General features: G+C 41.9%; 1 protein-coding gene across 1 annotated transcript; it reads left to right on the forward strand.

The window, feature by feature from the left end:
- Positions 1-8,338: 8,338 nt before the first annotated feature.
- hdac3 (histone deacetylase 3) lies at positions 8,339-17,544 on the forward strand. Its single transcript, XM_084549427.1, has 15 exons — positions 8,339-8,556; positions 9,869-9,951; positions 10,065-10,207; positions 10,309-10,390; positions 11,510-11,566; positions 11,667-11,722; positions 11,808-11,941; positions 13,186-13,266; positions 13,368-13,441; positions 13,563-13,627; positions 13,797-13,886; positions 14,004-14,062; positions 15,600-15,679; positions 15,804-15,961; positions 16,053-17,544. Exons 1-15 carry the CDS (start codon positions 8,502-8,504, stop codon positions 16,120-16,122), a joined length of 1,287 nt encoding a protein of 428 aa, XP_084405553.1. The 5' UTR covers positions 8,339-8,501; the 3' UTR covers positions 16,123-17,544.
- Positions 17,545-17,548: the final 4 nt, after the last annotated feature.

A 17,548-nucleotide genomic window follows, 5' to 3' on the forward strand; every position in this document is an offset into this window, starting at 1 on the left:
TTTCATTTTTATCCATTTCCTGTTTTACTTTGTAGTCCGTTCTGTTGTGTTGCTGTTAGTTTTGCTTTTTCCTTTACTTTGTGATTACTGTCTCCGTCCTAATGTGTTTCACCTGTGTCTTGTTCCCCAGTGTATTTGAACCCTGTCCCATTCCCCTTGTCTATGCCAGATTGTCTTAGTCACCAAGTGTTCAAGCTCTCCTCCTGTGTATGGTCTGTTCTGCTATTTTTTAACGTTTGGATTTTGCTCATTCCCTGTCTGCTGTGTTTGCCTGATTCTGCCTGCCATTTTTGGATATCAACCTTCTGCTACCATTGAATAAAAGTCCCAGTCCCTTTACAGTTCTTGAATAACAAGGAGCATAGTAAAAGTCTAACAAACAGTTCCAGGTTTCTGATATTCCTGAGAAAGCTGCAGCTGTGTCAGCACACAGATTATACAGTTATAGCCTGCTGTGTGTTTGTGTTCTCATGGTTTTTTTCTTCTCTTGTAATTGCTTTTTTATGGTACCTGTTATGTCCACCTTCTTCTTGGTACTTTTTTCAGCACATTATCCAGACCATCTGTGTTGATTTGTCAGCAGTGACGCGAACAGAAACAGAAGAAACCCAAGCACCTGTATGTCTCTCATCTATTGCTCTTGTCACGCACTTTCTGTCTTCTCTCCTTCACTCACTTCTTTACAGAGCCAAGATTCCATCAACTGATGGACCATAAAACATTTATGCTCTCCATTTGCTGTGTGTTGCACTATTTTATGTTTCCCTTTTAGCTAAAGTTTCTGCTTTTGGGAATAAATATACTATATTTTCTTAAAATGTTTCATGTATATCTTCTACAGTGCCCAGGATGCCTCTGTCTTTCTGCAGCTGCACAGTGGCAAATAACTCTAACCAACGCTCATAAATGTCCTTTCTTTATTTTAGTCCTAATACTGTTTTATGAGGAAGTTATTCATTTAGTCTCAAGATAATACTGAAACTGAAATGTTGCCTCTGTTCCTTGTGGTAAGATTATGAAGTCAGGGCCGAACATGAATTTGAAAGGAACAGAGCAGAAGTAAATAGACCCATTATCACCAGCTGCAGTGGCAAATTCCATCAGTCAGAGCTGGACATACTGTGTCTGCTAACTACTTAATCAAATGTCTCTCACCTAGCTGTTTAGTATTATTATTAATTGTCATTATCTGTTTCACTTACCAGTGTCTTTCTTTTCTCCTCTTCCTCTTTTGTTTTCTTAGTTGTTTCCACTCTCTGAGCAATAACTTCTCTTCCTCTTCAATTGGACACTGTTATCATACTTAACTACTTTACAAAGTCATGCCCTTGACATGTAAGGGGACTGAGCGTGCAGGGTTATGTCAGATGGGGCCCCTCAGGGCTGCCTCCTGGGGCATTTATCAATTCCAGGTGCTCAAACTTCAGACTTGTGTGTTTGGTAGTTCAGACTGGACAAGATAAGTCTCTGCAGAGGAAAGGAGGACACAATACAGCCATACTGTAACTGGAACAGATGCGTGATGCTCGTAAAATGTGCTCTGGAATACCTGACTGTCCCAAATCCATCCCAGATACCTCCCAATGTGTCCTTTATAAAAAAAAATAAACGGGCGTGGGAAGAACCAGGTGTGCACTTTGAATGTGAATCTGAACTTGGGCAGTGACTGATGTCGTTCCACCCGTCCACAACAACACAAGTTCAGACATGAAAGCATAGTGAGAAACACCCCTGCTGTTATTAGCTTCACATTGCCACTGCTGGTAAAGCTATGGTTTGTCAGTCCTCAGGGGCTCTCTACTGGCCTGGGACATAAGCTGTTGCCTGCCTTGCCTGTTGACAAGCTGCGCCTCTGCGCTCAGAACTTTATAATTGCATCAGATCAAATGCAGGTCAAAACCTTTCTGGCTTTTCCCAACAAAAAGAAAGGTATGAGTATCCTCGGTGTCCTCTTCACTCACACTACCCCCACTACCTTCATGTCCTCCTTCACCATGTCATCCATAAACCTCCTCTTTGGTCTTACCTCCTGCCTGGCAGCTCTAACCTGAGCATCCTTCGACAAATATATTCACCATCCCTCCTCTGAACACGTCCAAACCATCTCAACCTGGCCTCTCTAACGTACTCATTCTTGGGCCTATCCATCTTGGTCACGCCCGGAGAAAACCTCAACATCTTCAGCTCTCCTACCCCCAGCCCTTCCTCCTGTCTTTTCTACAAAGCCACTGTCTCTACTGTCCTGTAAACCTTTCCCATATTCTTGTTGCTCTTTTACTACAACAAGTATAACATCATCAAATAATACAGTATATGATCTCATTGTAAGCAGGTGATATCATTTTCAGTGAAAGATATTTATAAACGGCACAGATTTATTCGGAGGTGGTGGAGGCGGGGGATGGGCGCACGCAACGCATGATGCTGATAACTGAGGAGTTCACATTAAGCTTCCCGTCTGCGGGAATTATCTGTTTTAGTCCATTCTCCAATCTTAACCTAGAGCTGACAAGCGAGTACCTCAATGTAACCATAAAAAAGTCTTGTTTTATGCATTTTAATACATTTAATTTTAATACAATACAATTTAACACAATTTCCAAGGATTGAGATTACACTCCCAGGTTTTAATCTATGCTCGCATGGCTAGGTCCTTCCTCAGAGTGCCTTTTATGCACAAATTAATCTTACAAAGGCGACAGGAACAGGCTACCAACATAGAAACTACATATCTAGCTACACTGACTGCTAGCTTTCAAAGCTCCTCAGACGTCGGATCGTTGTGTTTACATCATGATTGACGAGTAGATTGTCTTAACATCTGCCAAGTTTTTCTTTTTTTTTGTGCAGGCGCCTGCTATTTTCCACACAGCTTCCAGCGACAACTTTCCAGATGGTTCTGTGCATGTCAGGTTAGGAAGGAAATGTCTTGATGACTATAATTTTTTAATAAAAATCTCCCGAGGGAAATTATAGTAAATTTTCTCTAGATTTGTGAATACTTGCAAACTACACTCAGGCCTGCCTGCTACAACAGGTCTCGCTTTGTTTTAGTATGAAGCGTGGTGTTACTCATGCGCATGGTATTCCTAAATTTGTGTGCTTGAACCTCTTTGGAGTGGCTCTAATCAATTAATTCCTCCCTAGAATCGCATACTGCGGCGTGCACGGCCAAATCTACAGCCTCGAGGACTACGGCACTCCTTCTCTCGTTCCGTCTCTTGTGATTTCACTTGGTAATGTGCGTTACTTGTATAGCAAAGCTTAATTCAAGACCGAACCTTAAAAACACTCAGGCTGAGATTAATAACACCTTTTCAGATCTCAATAGGCAAAATGAAGAACATTACCATAACAGACGAGGACAAGAGTCTGACATGGATCTCAGCTTCTGATACCTTTTTTGGGTTAGAAAAGCACAAGCTACAAGACCTGAGATCTGTTGTTCATTTATTAAGCAGAATCTCTCTAAACTGTGAACAATTGTCAATTTCCCTGCGGGAACCTCCCAAAGGGATCTATCTATCTATCTATCTATCTATCTATCTATCTACTGTATCTATCTAACATGTCAGTTTGTCAGAGCTTCCCGCCAATCAGCCGCTCCAACGCTCTTTATTAAATAGCTCTAAATCACGTCTGCCTTGCTCCACATCTCAGACGAAGCCAGATTGCTTCACACGCATCCATACAGCTGTAAAACATCTGTAATGTGACATTTTTGGCATTTGTTTGCATGACAACTGTTGTCAGGATTTCACAGCTCATTTATCAGTCAGTAAATACATGGATCGGAGTGTTCTTCTTGACTGTTGCAGTATGTGTGAGCTCTTTATTGCCTGCATCCAGTGAGTGATTTACTTTGACAGGACGACTGAAGCTCTTCTTTGCACCGGGTCAGAAGCATAACATTTAGATTTACTGCTCTTTCTCTCATTTATCCCTCACAAATAACAAATAATGGGACTGACTTATTATTATTTATGTTACATTCTTAGTAATAAGTCCTCTTTAATTCTAATATGCTTTAAAGCATATTTGTTTTTTTTGTTGATGAATCTTTTTTTTTAATTCCATTTAAACACACACACTTACCTGCTTCCTGTTCACAGAGAAGTTACTTCCAGGAAAGTGCTAGCAGACACAATGTGTAAAACAGAAAATCCAGGCTGACATGGAGGAATTTAATAAGTGCCCTGGTGCAGCTGGAATTAAAGTAACAAACAAACCTGATGTGCAAACAAGCTTTTCATTCGTTGCTCTTGTTCGCTTGCTCCTGGCTACTCTACAATTAAGATGGAAGCTCCACCTGCCTACACACAGCCTTAAACACCTCTACTCAATGCTTTGCTTCAACCTTTCAACAGTTTTTACTCTAGACACTTGTTGTTCCCAACCAGGCAACGACAGAAGTACTCATTCAGTCATTCAGTCAATAAAGTATCTATCTATCTATCTATCTATCTATCTATCTATCTATCTATATAGCTATCTATCTATCTATCTATCTATTCATTCGTCTTCTGCAACTGCTTGTCCTATGAAGGGTTGCAGGGGTGCTGGAGCCTTTCCCAGCTGTCATCGGGCGAGAGGCAGGGTACACCCTGGACATCGCAGACGACAGAAGTACATTCTAATTTAAACTAATACTTGCAGGAAACAGGAAAAAATAACTACCCACACCTAAAACGTCTTGACTCATGCCAACAGCACAAAAGTAGGTGTATTTACAGTAAACCTACACAGTCCAACAAATGCCTGAAGTCATCAAATCCAAGATTGAAAAATTATTCAGTCTTAGACTCTACAACCTGAACATTAAAAAAGTCAGATCAATTTGCTCTGGATCTGCTCACGTTTATGCAGTTTGATGTCCATATCTTTTCCTTGACAAATTTAAAAGAAATGACGTTCAGCTACACTCATTCTGTTGCATCAAAACTTTGCAACAAAAACTGTGGCCTTCAAGCAGCTTATTATGTTGTCAAAGCCCTTGTGTGGTTGTAGTAATTATAACGGGATCAAAGGATGAATGGAGGCGACATAGTTATAGAACTACAATGTACAGTACCAGGTGGAGGTCGGGGAAGATGGATGGGCTGACAAAACACTGGTTTTTATCATGAGAGGATGGTGTTTGTTTCCTGTTTCAAACTACTAACTAACTACTGTTCTATAAACTTACAGTCTCCCTTTAACCCAAACCTTGAAAAAAGTGCACCTTCAAATCTATCTTTTACTGTTTTATCAACAGATTAATATGTCATGGCCACCTGGCTGTCTGAAACTTTGCACTCAGTTTGTAGTCTGAAGAAAATTAAAACATGAATATGTTGCCAGCTACATTATGCACACTGCTTTTGGCATTTATTATCACCACCTTCCTAATATTGTGTAGGTCTCCCTTGTGCCTCCTTTTTTTGATTTGTTCCCAAATTGTTTTTGTGTGTGTGTCTGTGTCAGGCTGCATCCTGCTGGGGATGGCTGCTGCCATCAAGGAATGTCATTGCTATGGGGTGGGGGTGCCTGGTCTGGTCTAGGTGGGTGCTACATGTCTAAGTAACATCCACATGAATGCCAGGTCCTGTCAGTGGTTTTAATGTTGTGGCCGATGATCGGTGTAATAACAACAATAAAGAAATATTAACAACTTGGAAAGACACTGTGTGTCAGCCATCAGCTTACACTGTCACCACTTTAAGATACGTCTCTGTGAATGTGTGTGTATCAAAAAGAAAAATATTTAAAAAAAAAAAACAAGCAGAGATAGACGCTTGACAGAACAGATTTGGACCCTGGGGCCAAAACAAGCCATCTAAGGATGAAGCTCACACGCACGTGTACAAACGCACACACACATACATGCACAGACTGATTTCAAGGCTATGCAAATGACGGTTTTGACAGGCCTCTCACAAGTTTGCTAGAGTTATTTAAGTTTAATAGATGCAAGAAAAGATGAAGTTTCTGACAGTTCAGAGTTCAACAGTGGGTTATAAAGTTGCTTTACTTATAACCAAGTGAGAAGGAAAAATCAGTAGTTAGATTGTGGTAGATCTATTGAAATTTTCTGTCCATCTAGCAAAGCTAGCAAAAGTTACTCTATCATTACCAACAAATCACAACATTTGCATGGTAAGGTAGAAACAGATGTAATAATGAAAATTAAAACAAAATATATACAGAAATATGCATGACCTCTCCCTCAGGAGGATTCTACAGAAAGGTAGAGGGTAGAGATCTGTACCTAAAGTATCACTTATACAGCAGCTTCTAACGTTTTAACAGTCAGGCATAGAAACAAATTATACATATACAACAGATTTTGTGTAATTATAATAAAATGTTCATGTCTGACCCTGTTTCACTTTCCCGTGTTGAACTTTCTGTAACTGCAGGAATACATAACACATAAAGCCTTCAGGCCAGAGAAGCTCTGATAGTCAGCTGAAGCAGAAAGTCAAATGTATATCCAGACATTCCGATGCAAAACAACCGACGTGCCAACACGTATTCTGTAGAGTGGAGACTTTATTCATCGCACCCCTCAGAGGTCACGGATGAACGACTGTCTCTTGTCCCTCCCTTTAACCTACAAACACACTCACGTACTCATGCTTCTATTCTTCTATTGTATTATTTCCCCGGAGATGCCCAGAGCCTGTACTAAAGGTCGATACATGGCTGTACTAAGACACAGAAGTCGCCTCCTGATGCGTCCTTGATAAAACAGAAGAGGCAAGAACAAATCGTGAGTATTTTGGCTGTTCTTGGTCATAAGTGTACTTTGAACTGGAACCGTACTTGGGCAGCGACTCATGTGCAGATAAGAATGCATATTGATAAACACCCTAAAGTTTTGCTCACATTTTGACTGTGATAGCAGAAAAAGCACATAAGACATAAGGCGGACTAAGGAGGAACAACAGGGCGCTGGAACTGGCTCACCTAAGTGGAAAGCATTTGTTTTTATTTGTCATTGTGCTTTCTGCTGCTGTGAGAAGCTAAAATGGTTGCTGTGAAAAAGGCCTATTACCTGGAGTCACCAAATTGATGATGAAAAAAAAAAAGGCATCGTGACAAAATGCAACCTAAAGGTTCAATGAAATAACTGACAAATAATCAAAATAACACTTGGTTGAAGCACTACACTTAGAAAGCATCTCATTGATCGCACACTTTCCCTCCCACGCTCCTGCTTTTATGTGAATGCGTACCAATAAATCAAACTAAAGAGCTGTGACACACAGACTTCTACACACGCACACACACACATTCATGCACACACAGGCATGGATGCTGCAGGCAGACACGGTCCTGTCTATGTAAGGTTGTGTTGCTCGAGCTCTCGGGCACATCTGGTCTTGCCATCTCACACGCAGATCTTTATTCTTTACTGTGGAAAAATACGGCGAGGGGGGAAAAGGTGGAGAGAAAGAACTCAAAGACATGAGGGAGGCAGACGGACATAAAGAGGGAAAGGAAACGATATCTGATTTAAAGCATCTTTTGACAACGCTAAACTTTTAAACCTTTACAGTATGTGGGCGTGTTTCCTGTTAGGGTGAATGTGTGTTGAATCCTGTTGTGGCAGAGGGTTACCTCTGCTTTGTGGTTGTACCTCACCTTCCTCTCACTGCCACGTGTGTAGAATCTGGTTTAAATTATTTTAGGATCTGGAAAAGCTCCAGCAACTCCTTATTCACCTTTTTAAAAAATGAGCAGGTGTTCAAAAATAAATACAGTGCCACTGTTAGCTTTCTGGTGCTGGTTTGGGTTTGAATATCTGCTCACTAAACCTGCAGGAACACACACTGCTCTGCTGTTGAAACTACCAGAATAAAACAATGATCCTCGGAAAACAGCTCAAAGGTAAACATGATCAACATGTCTATGGACTACTAGACAATGCCAGCACGCATATGCTTTCACAGTTTTTCCAACAGTAGGACACCAATTAAATGACTGAAACCAGAGTTATGTTCAGAAATAAAGCAACGTTTATGTATTTTGTTTGTCTTAAGTTGTTACTGTACAGGATTAGACTAAACTGCTCATTTTCTCATACTGATTTAATCACCAAATTGTTCACACATAGTCCATTTCTTTTTTGATAAACCTCGCTAATCTCAAATCACTCTGGCTATACCTATACAAAATGAAATGTGGTTATAAAATAAAGTGTAATATTTTATTTAATCATCATCCGTTTTAAATAAGTGCATAGTAACATAAAATCAACTGCAAGCAATGACTTGCTGAGCTGAAACTTCCAGATATTTTGCAAAGGCAGTCTCTCTCTTCACTAAACATGATTTCTTCTTGTTTCCCCTCTCGCCTCATTCTCCCGCCTCCTCCCTTCTCCGTCGTCGCCGTCCCCGTGTGATGACGCAGACGCCTCGGCGTTCACTATGGCGGCTGTGTGTTAGATAATTGTTTTCATAGCTGCACGAAGGATACCAGTTTGTTTCGGAGAAAGTCGCTAACTACCGCTTTTCGCAATGACCAACAGGACCTCTTACTTTTACGACCCGGACGTGGGCAACTTTCATTACGGTGGGTTTGCTTATCGCAGGTGGACGGGCCCACACATTGAGCCGGTGCTAACGAAAGCTAGCTACATGCTAATAACGATTCATTTTATTTCTGTGTGTAGTTGGTTACGTGTAACGTTTTACCTGTGCATTTGGAGACGGATTTGCCCGTTTTCACTAGCATGCTTTTATATGTGTGTTGCATTGTGACTTAATGTAAACAGGCTAAGGCTAGCCCTGTTTACTCACAGGCTAGCCTTAGCCGGGCTAGCCCTGTTTACTCACAGGCTAGCTTGTTAAAGTACCGTCACTGTTGTGGCACATTATGTTTGATATTAGCCTCTCTAGACGTTTGCTAAAACACATGTTCACTTTGTGCTCTCACTTCTAGCTCTGAATGCTGTGTGTTGAGAGTAAAGTAAAATAATATCACAACTGACATATTGCCACATAGTACAGTCGCTCAGATTCACTGTCAGTAATGTAATAAAGCTATAAAAATAGCAGAGTATACACACACAACATGTATAACTACTTTATATTGCCTGTTATTTCACTTTTGCAACCACTATATATATATAAAATTATTTCCTGCACCTTATTTTATTAGTCAGGTGATCCAGCCTTGTTACTCTCAGCCATATTTTAACCCTGGAAGTATGCACATCTTTATTTATTATTTGTTGTTCTGGACACTGTGCTTATGAGCAACAGTATCCCAAACTTTTCCATGCCAAGGTCCCCCAAACAGCATTAGCTTCTGGCCGAGGACCCCCTTTTGCAAACCCACAGACAGTGCTTCAAAATATGTAAAGAAACATCAACTTTTATAATGTTTTTTCTTACTTTTATTCACTATTCAATAACTATTACATTTGTTTAGCATAAGTGCTGCCTCATATTTTCTGATTTTAGTTGGCCAGGAGTTCTTAGGTTTTTTTTGCAGCAGTGTCCTCCACATCAGGGCCTGTTGGTCTGTTCCTTCGGTCTCTTTCTTGTCAAAAACCTGCTTGAGGAGCAAAGCAGTTTGATAAATGGCACAAACCGCCAGGTCTGCACAGATTATGAACGACGTTTTGACTGGCAGGGAATCAGAAAGATGAGCATGGCAAATAACATTTCGATATGATATATTATTAATTATTATATTTTATAATAATGATTAAAAATAATTAGATTAGATTTTTTTCTTATCTTCCCTCCAATTGTCTGAGGCCCCCCTAGCGCCCCCTGGCAGCCCCCCAGGGGGTCGCAGCCCCCACTTTAAAAACCACTGTTCTAGACCCTCTAGAACTCATTATTGAAATATTTGCTCCATAATGTGTCTCCCCTAGGTGCTGGCCACCCTATGAAGCCTCACCGCTTGTCCCTCACTCACAGTCTGGTGTTGCACTATGGGCTCTACAAGAAAATGATGGTGAGCAGTAATAATTCAGTTTCTGTGGATGCATTTTACTCTGAAATAACATTTTATTAATTAACACAAGAGTGCATACTGTGCTTATTTTAATATATATATATTCTAATTAGGTGTTTAAGCCTTACAAAGCCTCTCAGCATGACATGTGTCGGTTCCACTCTGAGGACTACATCGACTTCCTGCAGAAGGTCAGCCCCAACAACATGCAGGGCTTCACAAAGAGCCTCAACACATTCAACGTGGGAGACGACTGGTGAGTACTATTGATTTTTGCTAACAATGTTTGAATTCTGTAAATACACCTGCTGGCAGAGGTGTGGCAAAACCAAAATATTTTGTGTCTCTGTGTGTTAGTCCTGTGTTTCCAGGTCTATTTGAGTTCTGCTCAAGATACACAGGAGCATCTTTGCAGGGAGCTACACAGCTCAACCACAAGGTAAGACAAACACAACAGTGTTTTTGGCGCTACTGTGGAAGTCTGCGGTCTGTAAGCTCTGATTCACTAGGGTTTTGTTATTATTTCAGTTGCACCCACGTTGACTTCCTGTGTTGAACTGATGATTAAGGAGACATGCGTGTAGCACATGATACATAAACCACTGGGTCCTTATGCTCTGGAAGTGTCAACACTTTTGTTTTTGTTGTTGTGTTGAAATGGCATCGACATGACTGCTACTTTTAACCCTGACCTGAATCCAAATGTTCCTGTCATGTCATAAGCACATCATGTACTCATATTTGGAATGTACTGTATGTGTCACTCCACTTCTATTACTCTTGTTAAGCTTGAGGCATTACATCTCGCTAGAAGTGAGAATCTGTTCTCGCTCCTAGGGCTGCGAGAACAAGAAAAAGTCTTCATAGGGCCCTCCCACTGCAGCATACGTCAGACACGCTAAGAATTGTGGGAGATGCGGGAGATAGACAATCAGAGGCAATTTTCTTATTCAGATTTCAGATGTCGGCCAGTCGTGTCCGTTGGCTCACGTCGTTCATTCAGCATGCACCCACACACAGTATACCGATTAGCAGTCACACTGCAAATATTAGCATCTACAGAGTGGCCGCTAGTATTTATGTGGCATTTATTAACCACACCCACTCCAATTTCTGACCAATCCCAGGATAGTTGTCTGACACCACACGAGAAAAAAGTTCTGCCTGTTTGATGTGTCGAGAACAAGCTGCAAGAACTCCTAAACGAGGGCTGCGAGAACAAAATGATTTTGTTCTCACAGTCTGAGGAGCAAGAACAAACTTCTCACTTTGCGCGGAGTATGTAGCAGCCTTTAATATATGACTTATGGCTGTTAAGTCATATGATGTAAAATACGTATTGAGTCCACCACTGCTTTCACTACATTATGGAGATTATTTTTATTATCACATAATCAATAGATTATTATTATGTTTAGACTGAATGGATTAATTGATCATTCAAACATAGACTACAAAACATTTGTTACATCTTATCAGAAGTGACGTCCTCAAATGTTCTGATAATCACTGCACTTATGACTCAACTGTTCATTTTGTTTTTGGCTTTATTTTCCAGATCTGTGACATTGCCATCAATTGGGCTGGAGGTTTGCATCATGCCAAAAAATTCGAGGTCAGAGCCCAGTCCGGTGTCATTCCTTTCTGCCGAGCTTATTAAATGTAAATGTCTCTTTGTGTAGTTAAGGACTAAGATCTGCTTCCTGTCCTTGTAGGCTTCTGGGTTTTGCTACGTTAATGACATCGTCATCAGTATACTGGAGCTCCTCAAGTAAGAAGACACTGAACACCTGAATCACTTTCACTCTATGTTTGCTGTGTTCTCTGTTTATAATTTCCCTCTGCGTGTGCTGCAGGTATCACCCGCGGGTTCTGTACATCGACATAGACATTCACCATGGCGACGGCGTCCAGGAAGCATTTTACCTGACTGACCGAGTCATGACTGTGTCCTTCCATAAATATGGGAACTACTTTTTTCCAGGAACAGGTGAGTGCTGCTTTAAATATATAGCTAATGGTTTGTTAGTTGTCTACATACAGTATATGTGTGCAGTACTTACGGTGTCCAGTATCAGGAATTAATGGACAATGTGGAGGCCCTGCTGATGTACGCCTCGTTGGGATAAAAAAATAGAGCCATTAACACATTTTGGTGGTTCTTGGTACCATATGAGGGTTAGACTAATACCTGGAACCATCATTACGATCCCATAGGCTTCTAACGTAGTGGAAACGTTGTTCGTTATGCCAGTAAATAGAACAAACCTTTGGATTTGGCGATGGGAATTTTGCAGAATGAAGTCCGCTTAGCTCATTTAAAAAAAAAAATGTCACTGTCCCTAAATCGATATAAAGATTTTCTCCAACTATAATAGGTCATGGGGGTGGCACAGTGGTGAGGTGGTTAGCACTGATGCCTCACAGTGAGAAGGTCCCAGGTTTGAATCCATGGGCCGACTGGGTCCTTTCTGTGTGGAGTTTGCATGTTCATCTTTTGTCTGCGTGGGTACTCCGGCTTCCTCCCACCGTCCAAAGACATGCTGGTTAGGTTAATTGGTGATTCTAAATTGGCTGTAGGTGTGAGTGTGAATGGTTGTTTGTCTCTCTGTGTTAGCCCTGTGATGGACTGGAGACCTGTCCATGGTGTACCCCGCCTTTCACTCGATGACAGCTGGGATAGGCTCCAGCAGACCCCGCGGTTACAGAAGATGAATGAATGAATGAATAATAGGTCGTGAGTACTGCCAGCGGTTGCTGAGCAGGGAGATGAATAGCAAGTGGGATGTGTAGTATAGGCAGTGTAGTTTCTGTAGTACTTCTGGCACCTATACATTTTTATTTATTTATAAAATATAGTTGTCAGCCAAGAGGTCTGTAGGCCAGACTAGAGAAGCACTTTTAAGACCCTGAAAATGGTTGTAATTCCCTCACCTTTCCCCCAATTGGACACAAATTAAAGCCAAAAGTCTGTCCTTTAAACCCATACTGATTAATAACTAATAAGAGTGGGTCAATGTCCTAACTGTATATTGCAGCAGAAGCTGCAGCGTGTTAACATGATGCAATAAACTGTAAACAAAAGCTTTGGTTGCACCCTTCTTGCTGTGGTTCCCCACCGCAGATACAGGCCGAGCCACAGTATTCATTTAGAAACTACTCTCCCGCTCTGCAGCCAATCAGAACTGAGCATTTAGCCAGACGATGACATAATACATAATGTGTTTCCTGTAGGTGACATGTACGAGGTCGGGGCAGAGAGCGGCCGGTACTACTGCCTCAATGTTCCTCTGAGAGACGGCATCGATGACCAGAGTGAGTGCAAAAAATCAGCTTATTGATTATAACGGTACATTATTATTGTGTTATATACGGTTGTGAACCAGAAATCACGTGAATCGTCATCTGTGTTTCAGGCTACAGGCAGCTGTTCCAGCCGGTTATTAAACAGGTGGTGGATTTCTACCAGCCGACCTGCATCGTCCTGCAGGTCAGTCAGTGGTTCTGCTTCCTGCTTTAAGTCGCTGCAGAGCTAAAGTAGACTCATTTAGTCTGTGTGTGTGTGTGTGTATGAGAGAGAGCGGAAACTACAGATGTTTGTGTGTCTGCAGTGTGGAGCAGATTCTCTGGGCTGTGACAGACTGGGCTGCTTCAACCTCAGCATACGAGGACACGGGTAAGAACAGCATTATTACCTGTGTAGTCTTTCCATTCACGTCAACATATCCTGTATGGACAGCATAAAACACATGTAGGTCATATATGGAGTTTAATAACTCTGACAGATGTGCCTCCTCTCATCTATAGCCTGTGTCTGTGTGTGAATACTGCCCTCTGTCTTTCAGTGAGTGTGTGGAGTTTGTAAAGAGTTTCAAGATCCCTCTTCTGGTCCTGGGCGGAGGAGGATACACTGTGAGGAACGTGGCTCGCTGCTGGTTAGTCTGACTCAAAGAAGAAACAAATGAATGTGTGGCATTAACAACGCACAAACCGCTTTTTTTAAGTCTGTTGTTTTGTCTGTGAGGTTCACTTCTGTTTGTGGTGTGTTTTAGGACCTTTGAGACGTCTCTGTTGGTGGATGAATCCATCAGTGATGAGCTGCCGTACAGCGGTGAGTTGGACTTTGTACTTTAGTCAGGTAGTTTCTCGTCGTCCAAAAGGATAAAATGAGTCTTGGAGGAAATGCAGTGTGTTGAGGCTATTATATGTGTGTGTAACGGTCCCAAACCATTTGTTTCACAATGTTCGGTTTGGTATGAAATTCCCTCGGTTCGATGCGCCCTTCGAGCCAAACTGTTCCCGTCAGAAGTCTGTTTTTGTCGACACACTTGAGCTCCCAGAATGAAAATCCCACCTGGAACATGGCAGAGCACCAGTTGTTGTCCATCAGCCACAGCATGGGAGCAGGGCTACTGTGGAGATGAGTCACACTTTTAATCTGCTTCCCTGCAGCCAGAATCATCTGTGACTTCTCTGCTCATGCTGTACTGGTTAATAGACTGATCAGTGCATTGATTATTAGTATTATTATATTCTAGCTGCATTTTTGTCTTAGACGTGAGAACTGCTTTTAGCTAGTTGCATATTAACACGTTAAGAGTTTTAAACTTGGGAGGAAAAAGAATGGAAATCATTGTTCACATTGTCTTATCCTTATTGATGGGATTTGCAGCTCTTATGAGGGAGCTGGATCTCGTGGATCCGTTCCTTTTCAAGAGACATTTAAAACACTGGCTGCCAGCCTAGGGATAACTCATTTTATCTGGGAATTAATCACTGGGAGGAATGATAGGGTAAGATTTGGATCATTCAAACCATATTCTATTGGTGGGTTATCTGACTTAAATCTGAGTTAAATTAGTTTGAAATATTAATTCTCAATACGTAGGTTTGGTAAAACCCTTACACTGTGCGATTGTGCGCTCATTTTGAGACGATTTGCCACTCGTGCGACTATTTTTTGAATCGGGCCGAATTTCAGCTCAATCGCGTGTCGTGCTTCGTGCAGTATACGTGGGGTAACGAGGAGAGATTAACACCTCACGACGAGCTCCCGATCACAAATCGCGTGCTCGCAAGAAAATCAAACTTGTTTGAAATCCTGGTCGCTCCTCATGAAGGTATCACACAGTAGAAGCAGTGCCACGAGCCGATTTGCCTCAACCTCTCGCACAGAGCATGCGCGATCGCTGAAGTTACGTCAAAACGACTTCGATGTGCATCTCCCACTTCCGGGTTCCTCTTCTTCTTCTACTTCTTTTCGACGTTGCAGTTCCGGATACAAAAGTCTGACGTGTGGTATATAGATGTACAGTGTGAGCAGTCAAGTCGCATCAGAGCATCAGGCCGTATAGTGTGAGAACATGATTCATAGGCTGTGAACTTTTGAACTCAGCGATCTAGTCATGCAGTTTGAGATGGAGCTGAATCAAAGGATTTAAAATATCTTACAGTGTATGCCCGGCCTTAGCATTAACAAGGAATCGAAGCAAAGGTTAGCTGCTTGGGAGGCCGCTATGCTCAACACTGTACCACCAACGCCATGACAAACAACATTTGCAAGAACCGTTCAAAAGATTCGGTTCATTCATGAACGTCACAACTCTACTAATCATTTCCCCGTGCCTCCTGTTTGTGTCCTTCTGCAGAATATTTTGAGTACTTTGCTCCAGACTTCACGCTGCATCCTGATGTCAGCACCAGGATAGAAAACCAGAACTCCAGACAGGTAAAAAAAATAAAATAAATCATCATCACACACCCAAAAAGCAACAGTTTTTTAATATCGTGCAATGACATGAAGCCGATACACGAGCTCCTCCATCTTCCTCACTGTGTTCGTGTCATTTCAGTACTTGGAGCAGATCCGTCAGACGGTGTTTGAGAACTTGAAGATGCTGAACCACGCGCCCAGCGTCCAGATCCACGACGTCCCGTCAGACATGCTGAGCTACGAACGCAACGACGAGCCGGACCCCGACGAGAGGGGCGGCGAGGAGAACTACACCAGGTCAGTACGCCCGGGTTTGGCTTCACGTATTCAAACGTTTTTCCGCGCAACAGTTTTCTGAACTTCCTTGTTGGTGACGTCACTTCCTCAGGCCGGAGGCGGCAAACGAGTTCTATGACGGCGACCACGACAACGACAAAGAGAGTGACGTAGAAATTTGACCCCGACACCTCGACTGCGCTGCAGACTCTTAGCATCGCGGTTGTTCCCCCACCAGAACTCAACAGAACAGACGTAATGTTGGCGGACAGACGCAGAGGAAGAACGAGCCTAAATGACTTCTGTGCAAAGTACTTTTTATGTGTCCTTTTTATGACTTTGAAATGTAAGGTGCATCTGCTGTGTTACTTGCAGCCGTGTAAAAAGTGTATGGTCTTTTTTTTTTTTTTTTTAACAGTATAAAAAGGGCAGTTTTCACACTTAGTTTTCACAGTTAAGTTCCCATGAAACGGTGAGCTGAGGGCTATGAGCTAGGGAGACACACACACGAAACAAAAGGAAAAAGAAAAGCAGGCACCATCCATTCATGTTTGAGGTGTACACGCCTCGAAGTGCAACATTTTTAAATCCTTTTCCAGAAAATTATGACTTCTAAAATGACATTTTCCGCCTTTTTTAGTATTATGCGGCCACAGTATGGATGATCTACAGTACAAGAACTTACATGCTAATCAGATTTATTAAAAAATGACGGGCAAATCTCATCTGCAGCAAGACTTGCAGGTGTTGAAACACGACCGGTGACGCGATCTCTCGTGGACTGAACTTAAATGAGCACACACGACCCCAGATGGAGATGCACTCCCTGTTAATCCGTGGGATTTAAGAGCAGCTAGTGTGAACCCTGCGTGACAGAACGCGGCTCATATATGAAGGCACTCGTTGGAAGAGGGAAAAAAAAAATGTAGATGAGCACCAGGTGTCTGGGAAAGGCATGAGGAGCTTTTGATTTATTTCATGTTGCTAGACTTGCTAATGCAAGTGCTAGACAGGATCCATTCGTCACACATCAGCCGGTTCAGATGGCTGCAATCACGCTAACGTACAGATTATTCAGAATGCCATATCAGGGATTTTATTTAACAATCCCTATGGAGCCATTTTATTTTGATCCTAGCATTATTTCAGCTTTGAGAAGACAAGCACTGACTTTTTCCCCACATCACTGTTTCTATAAGTGAACGTCTATACACGAGGCCACTGTGCTGCAGCTGATTCAACCAGGACATACTCTTGTGTCTTTTCATTCCATTTTCTTCTGCTTTCTCTTTCCTTCACTAACTCTGCGTGTTGTCAAAGTGGAAAAGGACAGCTGTTATTGATCGGATGTCAAAGAGTCCAGGCTCATTACAAATGTACAGAACTGTTAATTAGTGGCATTAAAGCCACAGTAAAAACACTTTCTACCATCCGTTCCCTTCTTTTAACCAGAAACAGTTTTTATGTGATTTTTTTGATATTGTTGTCTGCATCTTTTTGTAATAAAAAAATAATAATCAACAGTGTGAATGAGTCAGTATATTAAACTCAGATTTTCTGCAGCAACCCTCCTTCCCGCCACCAGAGGGCGACATGATGACAACATAA

The sequence above is a fragment of the Chelon labrosus genome (assembly GCF_963514085.1).
Source record: "Chelon labrosus genome assembly, chromosome: 8".
Classification (NCBI taxonomy): domain Eukaryota; kingdom Metazoa; phylum Chordata; class Actinopteri; order Mugiliformes; family Mugilidae; genus Chelon; species Chelon labrosus.

Coding starts and splice junctions, on each gene's coding strand:
- hdac3 (XM_084549427.1), top strand. CDS start 8,502: ATGACCAACAGGACCTCTTACTTTTACGACCCGGACGTGGGCAACTTT. Junction 10,391..11,509: donor CTACACAGCTCAACCACAAG/GTAAGACAAACA, acceptor TTTATTTTCCAG/ATCTGTGACATTGCCATCAA. Junction 13,628..13,796: donor CTCAGCATACGAGGACACGG/GTAAGAACAGCA, acceptor TCTGTCTTTCAG/TGAGTGTGTGGAGTTTGTAA.